This window comes from Nothobranchius furzeri, chromosome 5, assembly GCF_043380555.1.
Source record: "Nothobranchius furzeri strain GRZ-AD chromosome 5, NfurGRZ-RIMD1, whole genome shotgun sequence".
In the NCBI taxonomy this organism is placed as follows: domain Eukaryota; kingdom Metazoa; phylum Chordata; class Actinopteri; order Cyprinodontiformes; family Nothobranchiidae; genus Nothobranchius; species Nothobranchius furzeri.
In genome coordinates, this window is record NC_091745.1 from 11,157,211 (window position 1) to 11,173,541 (window position 16,331).

The 16,331-nt window shown below is 41.4% G+C and overlaps 1 protein-coding gene across 4 annotated transcripts in view; it reads right to left on the reverse strand.

The window, feature by feature from the left end:
* mpp3a (MAGUK p55 scaffold protein 3a) overlaps positions 1-16,125 on the reverse strand; it is a 55,088-nt gene extending 38,963 nt beyond the window's left edge. For 2 of the 4 annotated variants that reach the window (XM_054741301.2, XM_054741300.2), the window contains exons 1-3: positions 15,966-16,124; positions 3,383-3,444; positions 3,159-3,277 (exon numbers count right to left, since the gene is read on the reverse strand). In XM_054741301.2, coding sequence (XP_054597276.1) covers positions 3,159-3,277; positions 3,383-3,419 — 156 coding nt within the window. In that variant the 5' untranslated portion in view covers positions 3,420-3,444; positions 15,966-16,124. Of the gene's footprint in view, positions 1-3,158; positions 3,278-3,382; positions 3,445-15,044; positions 15,329-15,965 lie in introns of those variants that run through there. The other 2 variants (XM_054741298.2, XM_054741299.2) reach the window with 2 other exon arrangements.
* Between the last annotated feature and the right edge of the window lie 206 nt (positions 16,126-16,331).

The window sequence follows — 16,331 nt, forward strand, 5'->3', positions numbered from 1 at the left end:
GCCAAACCACCGATATGGAACGGCTCAGGAGGAGAGTCTGGATTGTCTTTAGTGACCTTTGATACCCGGAGCAATCGGGTTGTGGCGTAAGCCTTTGGAAGAGGATTCAAATAGATGGGAGCTTTTCAAATCCGGACTGTGCAGGCTAGCATCAGTGACAAATTAAGGTGTGTTTACATTGTTGGAACTTCAGAGAAAATTCTGGAAGAAGGTAATTGACCGGGAGATAAGATGACCCGATCCGTTCATCTGTTGTGTCTATATTCAAATTCAGCCCTTTCAGGACTTTGCACAGATGTTAGCATATACCGACTGCTTCAGCAGTGAGTGATGTCACACCAAAAAGCAAATACAGCAGCAGGTACCGCATAATAGGGATGAGCGAGTACACCACTATCTGTATCTGTATCTGTTCAACCATCTAAATTATCTGTATCTGTACTCGGAGTGGGCGTGGCCTAACCCAGAAGTGGGTGTAGTTTAACCGGAAGTGGGTGTGGTTTACATCAATGCGTTATTTTAAGTCTGATCAGAAGTTGCTATGTGTATTGTTTATTTGAAAACTATTTACAGAGCAGCCTCAGAGTTGAGATTAAATGTTTTTAATCACAATAGTAAAGGAACTATTACAGAACAAGTTTTTAAATAAAATCAGAACATTAATATTTAAGTGCATGGATTAAGAGAGAGAGAAGAAAAGATCGTTTCTATAGCGCCTCTTAAGATAAGAATCACGAGACGCTTCACAAAAACAAAACGTAAAATAGAAAAAAGAATTTAGAAAATGATTAAAATATATTTAAAATGAGCAAAAAAATAGACAATTGTGATTAAAAATGTAAAGAGAGAGAGAGAGTGAATAGGAAAGAGGGAGTGCATCCTGAGGAAGAGGAAAGAGAGAGAGAAAAAAAAACGACCAGAGCGGAGGCGGTGACTGACGCAGCACGAGCCGTTTTCAGCTCTGTCTTGTCAAATGCACCACGTACGTTACGACAAAAGTAACTTTAAAAAACTTTAAAGTAACTTTAAAAAGAAGCAAACTGAAGAAAACATAGGGAGTACTGAAGAAACGTGAGCAACAGTAAGGCAAGCACAGAGAGATCCGTTACTGTCTGTGTGTGTGCGTGGATGGACCGGACGCGGACTGAGCTGTGAGCTCCCGGCTGCAGAGTTTTGTGTGTAGGGAGGGGCAGGCGCTCTATTTGACTGGCCAATCACAGAGCGTGAAGACAGTCAGTTACCCAATGAGGATTTTCCTTCAGCACGATTACAGATATTAACAAGTTTTACTCGTTTCATGCTCGTACTCGTCAAAAATGCTTTATCCGTACCGGATACTCGTTTCAGACGAGTATCCGGCTCATCCCTACAGCATAATGTAATCACCTCTGAGGGCCAGAAGAACTGCTGTGTGATGTAAGATGTGGTGTTCAATGACCAGAGAAAGCATCGTTTATTATGGTGCTCTGTGACACCCACAAAGCCCCATGAAGTATGTTGTTGTGTGGGGAATTCCGCTTCGTTTTCTGGTGTTGGGAGTTAGTAATGGTGATTTGTAAGCAGCGTGAAAGGAGCGTATTTGCTTTTGCTTCCATTCTGCTTCTCAAGCAACTTTTGGATGACGTCTACTAATGTCATGTCATACTTGAGTTATCAGCCTGAGGTAACCTAAAGTCCAGCTCAGCAACTCGACAGAGCTTTACGAGTAACTACCCCTGTTCAGGTACTCCATTGGTTCCCGAAAAAAAGACCAGTAAACGGCCCGTTTGGCCAGCCCGGTGAAGTGGAGACATGCATGCCGGGAAGTTCCGGTAAAATTACCCTGAAGTTCAGATTGCGGAAACACACCTTTTGATGCAGGTAGTTAAGGGTGGCTGACGGAGCTCAACGCACAAAAGGCTAATGTGCGCTAATTTAGACATAACTTATGTAGCATAGCTATAGATACATTGTGGAAATAACAAAGGAAAATTATTAATAAGGTGCTTCTCTCATTTGTCTGAAATCCTCACCAATGATAACCACTAACAACATGTTTCAGACCGAAAGCAACTATTGGACCATCCAGCCGCACTTCCCTGGGTCCTCCACACACTTGTGTATTTTGCAACAGAACAAAAGAGTCCCAGAAAGAAAAACACCATTAGAAATCATCCACAAAGACATCGTTTGGATCTAGAAAACGACGACTGGTGTTTGATCCTCTCTCATTTCCTCTAGCAATGTGGGTTTCCGGTTCTGCTGGATGTGGATCCAGGTAAGACACTTGAGGCGAAGGGTGAGTGTTCAGTGACCATGTCAGCATTCAAGACCTAGCTTGTTTGCAGCTTTAAAGGTCAGTTAGTCTTTGATCACAGCTCCTAATGGTTAGAGATATGGATTCAGTTTGGATAAAAATATTGTGCAGTATGGTTTGTTTGGCTGGAAAGACAAGCAGTTCAGTTTTATAGAGGTTGAGCATGCATCTGTCACAGAGAGAGTCCAAGATTTGCACTAAACCTGTGAGGTCATCAGGTGGGAATCACAGAGCTTGGTATCGTCAGCCTAGCAATGGTACAAGAAACAAAGAGAAAGAGTGTGCTCTTCCCGTCATGGCAAATGCAACTGATAAATTGAGCATTATAAGTACAGAGGACTTGGCTGACCTGGCTTCTTTTAAGGCCGTGATATAAGCTGGCAAGTCATCTTATTCATGTGAGTCTGGCCGTCACTCATAGACACAGCTCAGTTGTGGGACAAGTTGGGTTTGAGCGTGTCTGAGTGAAGTCAAAAATGTACCTGATGTTAGTGAAGCACCAATCAAATGAGCTACAGCTGCTGTTACCATAGGAGGTATGGGTTAGGAGGAAAAAGGTCCTGCAGGAATGCAGTAGATAGGAGTGAGAAGGTTTGACACACTGTTCCTGGTGAGAGATGTCAATGGAGAAAATGATGCAGCAAGATGCCTGCATGCTGAGTTAGTGGCAAAGCTGGTGACCCAATTTATCTCAGATTTTCAGGCATAAACCATCTCGACCCCTCAGGTCACCAGGGACTGTTTACGTAGGACCAACAAGGGAAGACAGGATTTAGATCTGATGCTCCTAAACTTAAAAACCAACAATCTGAAAATCTAAGCTGTGCAGTTCAACATCAAAATGCTCTAAGATAGTCCTCACCTTCATCAGGTAACCCAAACTTCTCTCACTGAAGACATCCTTGAGGAAGACCATGTCCTCTTTGTGGTTGGCATCAGGCCGTAGCTGAGAGGTCAGCAGGGCCAGCGTTTCGTGGAGCCCTGCGGAGGACAGGATTCACTTATGTGCATTAACACTAACAGGTGGAGTGCAGCATGATTCGAGCTATATGAACGCTGTTGAGTCTCCATGGCAGCTTGACTCACCTGCTCCTGCTGTGAGAACTGGCATGGCCTCTACCATGGGTCTGTGAGGTGAGAGGGGAAATCTGTGGGGAGAAAAAACAGGATTCAACTTTACCCTTCGGACTCTTTAAGGGATTTAAAAATCCAAGAGCATAAAAACTAATTCATGCTAACTATGAAAGAGACTAATTGTGTCTGATTACAGCCATACATCATCTGCTTTTGGGCTTTAAGTAATAAATCCAGGCTGCAGTTTTCCTCTTCCCCTGATCATGAACGTGTAGGCGTGGATGTGTATGTCTGCTTAAAGAAAACAGTTTGAACTATTAATCACACCAGCTCCCACCAAGCCCCATGAGCTCTGTGTTGGTGTGTGAGAGCAGCAGATACCAGGAAACAATCACAGTGTCACAACTCTGATAGGAAAGCTGTTGCATCGACTGAGAGGAGACTCAAAAAACAACATGACTGGGAAAATGCTGCATAAAAGCAGTGTTTATTGATATATTACTCCTATTCATTACACAATAATTAGCATATTTATTGACTGGAAATGTATGTTAGTCATTTAAAAAAATGTTTATATAAATGCCAGGAAAGTGCTGCAGTAAAGATGTTTAGAAAAACTACACATTTAGTTTGTGTCACAAAATATGTTCATAAAAATGTCTGAAATTAGCTTGATCTTATACTGGTGTGGGGGAAATGCTGTAAAAAAAAGAATGATTTCAAAAATGGAAGTGCTAATCTTTTAGTGTCATCAATCAGCAAAAAACTGTGAATGAACTAAAGAGAAATTGATATCTGGTGTGACATCTGCCTCTGTCTCTGAACCTGGGTTGTTCCAGTCATGCTGGAGAACCAACTACAGATCTTCTGTGGATGGAGACTTTGTCACGTGATTCCGTACATCTCAATTTCTAGTGCATTCTAACCCCAAACATTCCATGCATCCATCCATCCATTCATTATCCATCCATCTATCCATCCATCCATCCATTCATTATCCATCCATCCATCCATCCATTATACATTCATCAATTATCCATCCATCATACATCAATTATCCATCCATCATACATCAATTATCCTATCATCATCCATCCATCCATCCATCCATCCATCCATTATCCATTCATCAATTATCCATCCATCATACATCAATTATCCATCCATCATACATCAATTATCCTATTATCATCATCCATCCATCCATCCATCCATCCATCCATCCATTATCCATTCATCAATTATCCATCCATCATACATCAATTATCCTATCATCATCCATCCATCCATCCATCCATTATCCATTCATCAATTATCCATCCATCATATATCAATTATCCTATCATCATCCATCCATCCATCCATCCATCCATCCATCCATTCATTATCCATCCATCCATCCATCATCCATCCATTCATTATCCATCCATCTATCCATCCATCCATCCATCCATCCATCCATTATCATCCATCCATCCATCCATCCACCCATCCATCCATCCATCGATTATCCATCCATCAATCATTTTTCCGTCCATTATTCATCCATCTATCCATCCATTCATTATCCATCCATCCATCCATCCATCCATCCATCCATTCATGCATCCATCATTCCATCAATCCATCCATTATCTATCTATCTATCTATCTATCTATCTATCTATCTATCTATCTATCTATCTATCATCTATCCATCCATCCATCCATCCATCCATCCATCAATTATCCATCCATCATACATCAATTATCCATCCATCATACATCAATTATCCATCCATCATACATCAATTATCCTATCATCATCCATCCATCCATCCATCCATCCATTATCCATTCATCAATTATCCATCCATCATACATCAATTATCCATCCATCATACATCAATTATCCTATCATCATCCATCCATCCATCCATCCATTATCCATTCATCAATTATCCATCCATCATACATCAATTATCCTATCATCATCCATCCATCCATCCATCCATCCATTCATTATCCATCCATCCATCCATCCATCATCCATCCATTCATTATCCATCCATCCATTATCATCCATCCATCCATCCATCCATCCATCCATCGATTATCCATCCATCAATCATTTTTCCGTCCATTATTCATCCATCCATCCATCCATTCATTATCCATCCATCCATCCATCCATCCATCCATCCATCCATCAATTATCCATCCATCATAAATCAATTATCCTATCATCATCCATCCATCCATCCATCCATTCATGCATCCATCCATCCATTCATGCATCCATCATTCCATCAATCCATCCATTTATCTATCTATCTATCTATCTATCTATCTATCTATCTATCTATCGATCTATCTATCTATCTATCCATCCATCCATCCATCCATCCATCATCCATCCATCCATCCATCCATCCATCAAGTACTTTGTCGGATCATTCAACCTCCAGAAAAATGACAAACACATCATACTCATTGTCACTGGCAACAAGTGAAGAGTTAAATGTGTAAAACAATGTTCATGAATGGCAAAGATTTTGTAACCACTCGTTATAAACCGGTAAATGTGTTTTGTCCTCATGGGCTCCTGTAGAAGGAAACATAATGTTGGGGTCCTGCCCTCATGAGAAAATTACTGCTTATTTTCTCCAAAGGACTGTGCCATCTACGCCCTGAAGCGTAGACAATAAAGCATGTTAATATCAGCACCAGCAGGGACTCCATGTCCCATGATCCTCTGCAGCTGGCAGCAGCTTGATGCAGGGCCGGCTCTGGGTAATTTGGTGCCCAAGGCGAGAGTGCCCATTTGCGCCCCCCCCCCCCCCCGCTTCTCACCCAAACCCAAGTCCACACATTGGAAAGAGCAACTCCACAGTTATTCTTTAGTTACTAATTTTTTATTTTAAATATTCACACAGCAACTCTTTAAAGTCAACAGCCTGAAGAATAAATGTAAGCTTGAAAGATGAGTAACCTGGGAATATTACAATAACCGACAACTCAAAATGTTGTGCAAATGTCATTGGGGGGATGCAAAATCAAAAGCAACATTAAACTGTGCAATCAAAAGCAAAACTCAAATATTAAAGTGTCATCATAAAGAAAGTTCTACTTTCCATTTTGTTCAACTGCTGTGACCAGTCAGCAGGATCCATGGGGCCAGCAGCTCATACATGTTCACAGACATCTGTTGAAGCTGATGATGGCGTCTCTTCAGACTGTTGGATTGGAGCACTGAGTCTGCTGGTGTTGGGTTCTTCTTCTGTGAGAAAATAAACACACACACACACACACACACACACACACACACACACACAAAGCAACTTAACCCTCTGATGCATGAATTAAGAACAGTGCCACTTTCACATTCAATATTCCTCAGTCATGTGCAGTGATGCTTTTCACTATTTTTAATATTACTGGACTTTTTATTTTATTGATCTTTTTTAATCTGTTCTATGAAAACATGAATAAAATTATCAAAAACAGGTGGAAGTGGGGAATATTTGAAAAAACTTATGTCTCACTCTCAGGTGCTCTTCAGCATCAAATAAATTGTAGAATATGAGGAAGAAGAACCGGTGATCTGAGGCACTCTGCAGGATTTCATTTATTAAACAAGGAAACACCGACGCGTTTCGGTACGACCTTCTTCAGGGCATAAACCTTTATACCTTGAAGATGACTCACTATGTCACAAAAACTAACGTCCATCCTTTTTTTACAAATTTACAGCCTAATTGACAATAACATCTTAAGGAGACAATTTCAGATGTGTATGTTGAGATTATTTAATATTCTCAATGCTAAATCAATGCTGCACTGATTGTGCCAAAAACAAGTGTCTGGTGTGGATTTAAATAAATTAATTTTGCATATCGATATATGTGTTAAGCCGTTTAATTTGAAAAAGTCCGTTTCTACAGCTGATTACAAATAGCCTAACAAGTAACTTACTCACCTGGTTCTAGATGCTGAGATTGTAGCTCAGTAAATGTGCTGCTGCTGCTGCGTGATGCCTGGATAGAAGACGCTGCAGCGTAAACAAGAAAGAGACGGCATAAGATGTCATGCTGTGTTTAGGCAGTTCTCACTCCCCGCCGGGCCCGGCGGCAGCGGGGGAGTCACCGCCATGGCCTCGGCGGTGCCGCCCGCCCGATGTGTCGGACAAAGTTGAAAATTTGCTACACCCACACCTAACGTTCTTCTGATATACAAATATTAAATTCATATTGTATGCGTACTTAAAACTTGAAACAACGTTCATAAAAGGCTGCAATCAAGCTCCAAAAACCAGTAAAAAATATTACATTCTTCATCATCACAGTGAGACTCAACATTGTCTCACTGCATCTGGACACGACGATTCAAAAGTAAAATGAATGGGTTAAAGTTACAGATACTGTATTGTGTGTGTAAACAGCTAGCGAGGGTCCGTCTGTGGACCGTGCGTGGCAGGAGAGGCGCAAAAAGTTCCTTTGCAAAACTTATAAAGTCTACATACCTCTGCTTTGGGCCCGTTTATATTCTTCTTCCTTCCTTCGCTTTCGGAATGCTGATCCCGATGGCTTAGGCGTTCTTTTCCTCGTAAAATATCAAACGTTTAAACGCGACGACAACAGGATGTCCTTCACAGTGCCACCCACACACGTAACTATGGCAACCTTAACGGTCAAATGCTTCGGAGGGGTGGCTCAAGCAGGAGCCGGCGGGAGCTCGAAATGCAGCCAGATCATTAGAATTTAAATATTGATGTTTTAATTTCATGTCATTTCAAAGGGGAATTTTGAGTATGCAGAGAGTGCATTTCATATTACAAACATGAATTTAAGAAACTTTTTTTTTTTTTTTTTTTTTTGAAATTTTGCGCCCTATCCATCAGATGGCGCCCCAGGCGGCCGCCTGTGTTGCCTGTCGACAAAGCCGGCCCTGGCTTGATGACATCATCAAGCGACACCAAGTCTGACCGGCCCCCGGTGGATACCGGCCCCTACAGAGACCGCCCGCTGGACGAGTCTATAAAGCCGAGGCGCAGAGCGGAACTTTTCCTCTCCCCTGTCCAGTTCACCTGGTGTAAGGAGACCCCTGCCTCTGCTCCTACCGCTCCAGACGGCGTGTGTGTGAGGCCTAGCTGCTGGGATCAACGGACCAACGCCATCTGATCTGCTCAGCCCTGGACACAGAGGGACGCCTTGTGTCCGTTCATTCAAGATTTTTCTTTGTTTTCTCTCTCTCCCTTTCTCTCCCGCTTCTCTAATAGTCCAAAACAAGCGGTCGACCACGTGACTGCTTTAAAATACTAGACTGTCTCTCGCTTCCGTACCAAACTCCCCAACGGACCATCTCGAAGTAAGCTCCGTTTCTCTTGTTGTTTTTAATATCTAAGTTTGTTTCACTCTGTGGCCAGGCCAGACAGACTGTTTAGATATTGAATTTGCCTTTATGATTGATCTGTTGTTGTTTTTTTCTCTTGAGCTTTGTGAAGCGATTTGAAGTGTTTTGATCAAGTTTACTGTGAATGTTGCTCACACTGTCAAATACGCGTCTGATCAGGGGCCCACGCCCACTGATTATACGTGTTTGGGAAGCCAGGCTAAATTCCACACACACACACACACACACACACACACACACACACACACACACACACACACACACACACACACCTAGTTTTGATCCTTTGTTCAACCAAACAAAGGATCCGCCATTTTGTTTTTCAAAACTCCCTCCAGTTTGGTAATCAGCCTATCTCTGTCTGATTACATCATCAAGCAACCCCACCTTTGCTTGATTACATCACCATCTCACCCCACCGGTCTGATTAGATTGTTTCTTCACAGTATCATTCCATTGTTTCCTTGCTTGTAGTTTGTTTGATAAAATCTGTTGGTTGACATATTGATTGGCTAGCGCCTTGGAGGAGCTAAGGTGGTTATATTAGTTAATAAATGTTATCACCAATTAAGTTTTGTCTCAATTGAATTTGTCTGTGTTGGATAGAATATGACCACCGCTCGTTAAAAGAATTTTACGAACTTTAGACAGATTGATAGAGGTTTGGATTCATTTTCCCCTGTTAAAAGGGGTGGTGCCCTGAGGCATATCCACGGATATCCTAATTAAGTAATAACTTGGTAAATATTTCTATATTTACAAATTTTATTGATGAATCCACAGGGTAAGTAAAACTTCAGAGTAAAAGCTGAAGTCATTGACCCTCCGGGTCCATCTGACGCTGTCAACCAACTGTCTCTTTTTACCTGGAGACAATCCAAAGACTAGTCTGTCATACTGCTGACGCTGTTTCATCGGCTCCGGTACCGAAAGGGGGGTTCGAGGACCTGGCAGTCTGGATCTGTACGGAGGTCTCATTCTAATGGTATGTGTGGAGCGACAAAAATGGTGTCTTATGTGTTTATGAATCTCCAAATCAAAGCTTAGCGCGAAGACATCACCTTCACTCCCATCAGAACTATTTGTTTCTTCGGATTTGCTGGTTTTGAACAACATTCCACATTACACCATTCTCTGTCTCATCTCACCTTAGTTACACCATACATTTAGTGTTTAAAGTTAGTCTAGTTTTAATTTGTTTAGTAATAAATCTTTAAACTTTTAAAACTTGACTCTCTTTCTTTTGTCTCTGAGTTAATACGAAGTGTTACATAATCCCTGCAATAAAAAGTTCCAATCTTCTGGTTAAAAGTACCCAAAGATCCATCAGATTGATTTCATATTTTCTATGGAATCTTATGTCTAATGGTTCATTACATATCATGTGAATTAACCCTTTACAGCAGGTGAGTCGCATCATCATGTAAGAAGGGAAGACGAGGCACAAGGTGCTGCAGGAGCAGATCCTGACAATAAAGGCTAGCAGTTAGCTTTTTCAGTTAACTGACTGTCAATAAAAAGCATAAGAAGAAGAATTTAGTTTTATTTTATTTTATTTTATTGTTTTGTATCATGGACACGCCTGGCAGTAAAAAGTAGATAGTAATGTCTTTGAAGGTGAAGCAAAAAGCTAAAACCAGAACCTTGGCGTGGCCTACACTGACGGAGATAGACTCAGAATCACGGACTGATGGTGACCTGGCTTTACTGGACTTGTAAGTAATAATATTTATGTTCAACATTGTGGATCTTTTTACCTTGTGGCTTGTTTTAGTATCAGTTAGTGTTAGCTTGTTATAAGCATTAGCTGCAGCGGGCTGTGGCGGGGCTGTTTACGACAGTTGGAATTCTGCTTTCAACCAGTAGGAGAGAAGCAGAAAACCTATTTTGTGTTCAATGATTTTTTTCTTATAGAGTCTGTTGAATATTTAGATTTTTATATAACCTTCCCAGTGCATCTTAAAAAAGTTCAACCTTTAGTGGTAAGCAAAATATTGACTGACAGGAAGCCTGTGACAGGAAAATAGTGTGTGTGTGTGTGTGTGTATATATATATATATATATATATATATATATATATATATATATATATATATATATATATATATACAGTTTTGGTTTGGTTTGGTTTGTTTCTTTGTTTTGTTCTGAACTAAGTTCAGACCAGTACAAAGTTCACTCCAACAGATCCAAATATGAGCTAACACTGCAGCCCTTAACGTTTTGATGTAAAACGTCATCCTCTCCCTGGATTGATTCACTTTATAAACTGCAGAGTTCAGTCCAGCACAACTCCAAACATCAAACCATCAGACGTCACTGATCCAGAAATAGACCCAGACATGAGTCTCTTTGCATTTCATCCCAATAAAAATGAGGTTTTTTGCCTCAAATCTAGTTAAGAGCTTATCTTCAGCTCACTCTAACACGATGAAGCCCAGAAGTCAGATGATTAGATAACAGCATCAATTCTGTGGAAACATTTTGCTAAAATGCAGATGGGTCAGCCAAACAGATCATCCCTTTGATGTAAACAATAAATGCATGTTAATTTGCTTCATTATTTTTATTATCATAAGTAATAACAACAACAACAACAATAATAATAACAAATTATTTATGAAAGGTATTTGATACTGTATGTTTATAATTAGTGTAGTTATTTAAAAGAACACATTTTTTCTTCCTATTTTAATTAGCTGCTACCATCCAAGGGCTGTACTCTGCATTGTGTCTACTTTTATTTGCCCTTAAATAACAATGCTGACATTTAGATTGATGACATTTATGTGTGTCTTTAGGAGTTTTTCTGCTTCCTTCCAGCAACAGAATCAGACTAGGCATACATTTCTTAACATTATTTAAATCTAAATTGAAACTAAAATGTTGTAGCTTTCTGTAAATAAAAAGGAAAAATTGAATTAAACAAGTATTAGATGACTTTTTCCTTAAGCTTCCATCGCTGCTTGTTTCCATACATAAGAAAAAGAAATATGTCTTTTCAAAATGACAAATTACAGTTGTTAAACATGATTCTGTCTGAAGCCATTCAGGACCAGAATGCAGAGGCTTCATCTCGGATGCAGATGATCTGAGGACCATTCGGGGTTGTTTTAGGATGTTGGTGAGCCTGAATTGACAGGTTAGCGTATGTTTTGGTGTGTTTGAATGAAACATCCTGCTGTGGTACTGCCGTTGTTGTTTATTTGCTGCAGAAATATGTTCTGTTTATCTGAGGATGTTCCAAACACAAAATGTGCCATCTGAGCTGTTTGTTGGTGTGTGTGTGTGTGTGTGTGTGTGTGTGTGTGTGTGTGTGTGTGTGTGTGTGTGTGTGTGTGTGGAAGCACTAAACACATTCTCCTGAATAACGAACCCTTTAATAAAAGTGAAATGGCCAACATGATGCAACAACGCCTCGACATCAGGACAGTACAACAACAAATGTTCAGGCGAGCTGTCGTACGGAGCCTGCCTTCTGGGGATTTCTTCAACACGCAGCCGGACGTCTAGGCATCTGTTTCAGTCACAAAGCTCCGGATGTGAAGAACAGAGGGCTGTAAACATTTACACATCTCAGTGAGACGCGCTGGTGTGTTTGTGACTGCACATCCTGGCCGGTCCCCTCCTGTACGGACTATCCACTGGCCTGACAGCGAAGGGAGGCAGCACAACGCATGTTTGGACAGCCTTTTACACACTCTCTCAATTTCCATCTCATCCTCACACACACAGTTTTCTGTCATAGGAACCAACTTTATGACCACTGTTTGCAAGGACGACAGTCTCTAACGTGACGATGACCGCGAGCAGGGCCAACAACCTAAGCTGCTAAGTTTATGGAGGAAAACTGGTGACAGTGATTAAGGCTTTGAATTTTGATAAGGGCAGGTGACAGGCAGTGTTGGGCAAGTTACTTCAAAACTGTAATGCATTATTTATTACTTGTTACCCTCATTTTAAAGTAATTCATTACATTACAATATTAATGATTTTTAAAATGTAAGGCATTACACTACTTTTGCATTACTTTAAGTTACTTTCACAAAACAACTTCAATATGAATCTGGTCATGTGATGCTCAGTGAACTCATGACACATCCAGAGGAAGGTGATGTGGTGTCTGAGCTAGGATTGCTGTTAAAAACAGTCAGATATAATAACAGTGCTTTAAAATGATTGTTTATTAAATAAAAGCAACAACAATCTGTACTCTCAGCATGCTGCCATCTTATATTAACTGAGCAGGATGTGAGGTGGTGGGGGCTCCAAGCCTATATTCGCCTTGGTCCCCAAATGCCTTGATACGGCCCTGGATGTGGGACTGACTTCTGGGGTGATCTGATTCCATCACATGTATAAATATTAATGCTTACATATTATTGCTTTTCACTGGTAAATATGTGTATTGGGGATAAATCTACCTACCTTTTTTCTTTTCAAGCACTTTGTTTTGTTTTCTTGATTTTATTTGAATAATTTCCTGCCCTTTCTCTCTCTAACCTTCCTGCATGCTGCATGTTTTCAGTCTTCCAGAAAAACTGTTTCCTAGATTTCCTACTTTCTAACTAATCAGCCAAAAGGATCTACCGAACGCAAAAAAAAAAGCTTAATATGTTGTAGCGTTGCTCCAGCAGCAATGAGTTGAAATCACCAGGCCACAGATTATGAACTCAGCTGAAAAGTACATGAAGTACCAGAGAATATGGGCTGATATAAACGATCGCAAATGAATGACTTTGTTTTGGTGGAGCGATTTTGTGAATATAACAGCGGCCGCGTGCAGGACGCAGCTGGAGTATTTGAGCCATTACCGCTGCGTCCTCTCTGCTCATAGAATGCCCGCAAAGCTGAGTCCATAAATGACGTCATAAATGTGGATACTGGATCTTTTTTCAGGCTTCCCGCAGTTTGAATTTTTAGGAAACCCACATCTTGATTCTGGGTTTAAAAATGCATTGTAACTACCACGTTACTGGCAATTGTACCGAGTAAATATTACCGTTTTCTTTCCCTGTAATGCCTTACATTACCACATTACAGCAAAAAGCAATGCATTACAGTAATTAAGTACTTTTGTACCGCGTTCCTCCCAACACTGATGACAGGCAGGGGGCAGCAGAGACAGATGGGACACTTCATGAAGACCTGCAGCATTATCCACTAAACTTTATGGCTGATGCAGCGAAAACCTTTGTGGATCAACGAGGAAAAACTGAACTATAAAACAAAAAGAATGGATCTGACTAAAAAAAAGGAGAAAAGTGTTCATCTCAATGTGAAAACTTTCTTTAAAAAGTTTCAAAATAGACCACATAGAAAGTGATTTTGGCCATTTGGATAACAACATTTTTAAAAATGAACCATCAAAATAAACGGACTCACTAAATAGTTTCTCAACATTAAGTCATGAAATCTGTGGAAAAAGTACAAACAGGAATGTTTCATTGGAAGGTGATAAAGTCCCTGAAATAGAGCATCTTCATTTACAAGATCTTGTATGGAACCAAAAAAGAACCAAATACATAAAAATATTGAGATGTTTCAAATAATTATTCCCAGAAAAAATGTACAGTAAGGTGAAATAGATTTCAACCATTTGGAATTCGATCTAAATTTGATCTAAATGAATCAGCAACAACAAAATATAAGCTGAACCGACGACAGAGACGGTTTCTTTTTACAAACATGACTGACTGAGTGAGTCTGGTCTCAGAACAGGAACTTCCTGAAGTCGGTGGAAAACAAGAACCTGGTCAAGTGGAGTCCTCTTATGGACCACGAAGAAATCCCTGAAACAGGTAAACTTTTCTCCACCAGATCTCCAGAGGCAGAGGAAGCTAGCCTCCATTAAAACCTCTGCAGCCCCGGTCATTCTGGTGGCGGGCCAATCACAGTGCTCTATCGGTTTGGTAGGCGAGATGTTACTGCAACTGAGCGAAACTCAGATGGCGGCGGACCATTTGAAACGGCTTTGGACAATTTAGACGTGGGCTTTTCTTTGAATCTAGAGCAGACAGAGGAACTTAAGTCCTTTATTTAGAAAAGGATGGATTTGTGTGTGTCTGTGTATGATGGACCGACCCGTTGACATACATCCATAGTGAGTATGTCACATTGTCTGTTGTCCAGTAGCATGCAGAGACAGTTTAAAAGACAACCACGACTGAGCTCTGTCTATGGGTCGTGGTCAGATTATTTTCATATATAGGACGGCCAAGCTGAGAGGAGCCGAGGCCCAGTGACACACAGCTGCAACACTGGGGTGTAACAAAAGACTCACCAGAGTCCTAAATGATAACAAGCTCATTTCAATAGGAGACAGGCCGTTAGGGGGCAGAAGAAATTTTTTTTCTTGTCCCTAGATCAACCAAATGAGACAAAAAACACATGAAGCAAGTTATTCGTTTTTAGCGTCAATAACTTCTTCAGAACTGAAAACACTCCTTGTCTAACCTTCTCTCTGTTACACCTACAAACCACCACCTTCTCGGGTTTAATTGGTGCCTAAACAGATCAAGCAGTGAGGCATCAAATTCAGGGAAATGCACAAGTCCAGTCAGAACTTAGTACAGAACAGTTTTTCCAGAACACACACACAGAGAGAGAGAGAGAGAGAGAGAGAGAGAGAGAGAGAGAGAGAGAGAGAGAGAGAGAGAGAGAGAGAGAGAGAGAGAGAAGCCTCCCATCCCACTGAGGGTGTGGCCAGACACACAAACTTCTCCCATCTCTAACACTGTGAGGAACCACCAATGGTGATGACAGCTGACCCCCCCCCCCCCACACACACACACACACACACACACACACACACATACACACACACACACACACTCACACACACACACACACACACACCACCCCTCAGTTCTGCACAGGAACACAGAGGCAGATCTCAGCTCTCTCTTCCTGTCTCCACTCCTCTTCCTCCTCCCAGTCTCTCCATCTCTGCTTCCTGTAATCTGTGGAGCATAATGCAGCCCTCCATCTCCCCATCCTCCCTCCCGCTCTTCTCCACCTCTCTGCAGTGCTACAGCACTCTGCTCTCTCCACACACAGAGTGCCGTCAGCTGGCCGACAGAGAAAGAAGGGGAAAACACACACTGGATAGCCGTCCCCCTTCCTCTCCCATCCTCCAGCTGATGCCTCGTGTTCACACCGAAAGAGGATGATGGACGGGGACAGGGACAAGCTGCGGTCTTACCGTCCTGGTTTGTGTCGCTCCTGGCTGCAGACAGTTACTCTCGTTCAGATGTCTCCTCCTCACTTCTTCTTCCTCCTCCTCCTCCTCCTCTGGCTGCTGCTCTAATAAACCTGCTACAGAGAGGCTGCCTCTTTCTCTTTTTTCTCTCTCCCGTCTGCCTCCTCCAGCCCCTCCCCTCATCTCTCCCCCTCCCGTGTCTTCTCTGTGATGCTCTTTCTGTTCGCAACATAAGGGCTGGGATTGTGTTTGGCCCTTCCCACACAAACATATGCAACACAAATAATTTTCTATAAACTCTAGTCCTGGTTATTATAGTTTTATTTATTTATTTGGGTTTTTTTTGGCACAAAAACATAAAAACAGCTT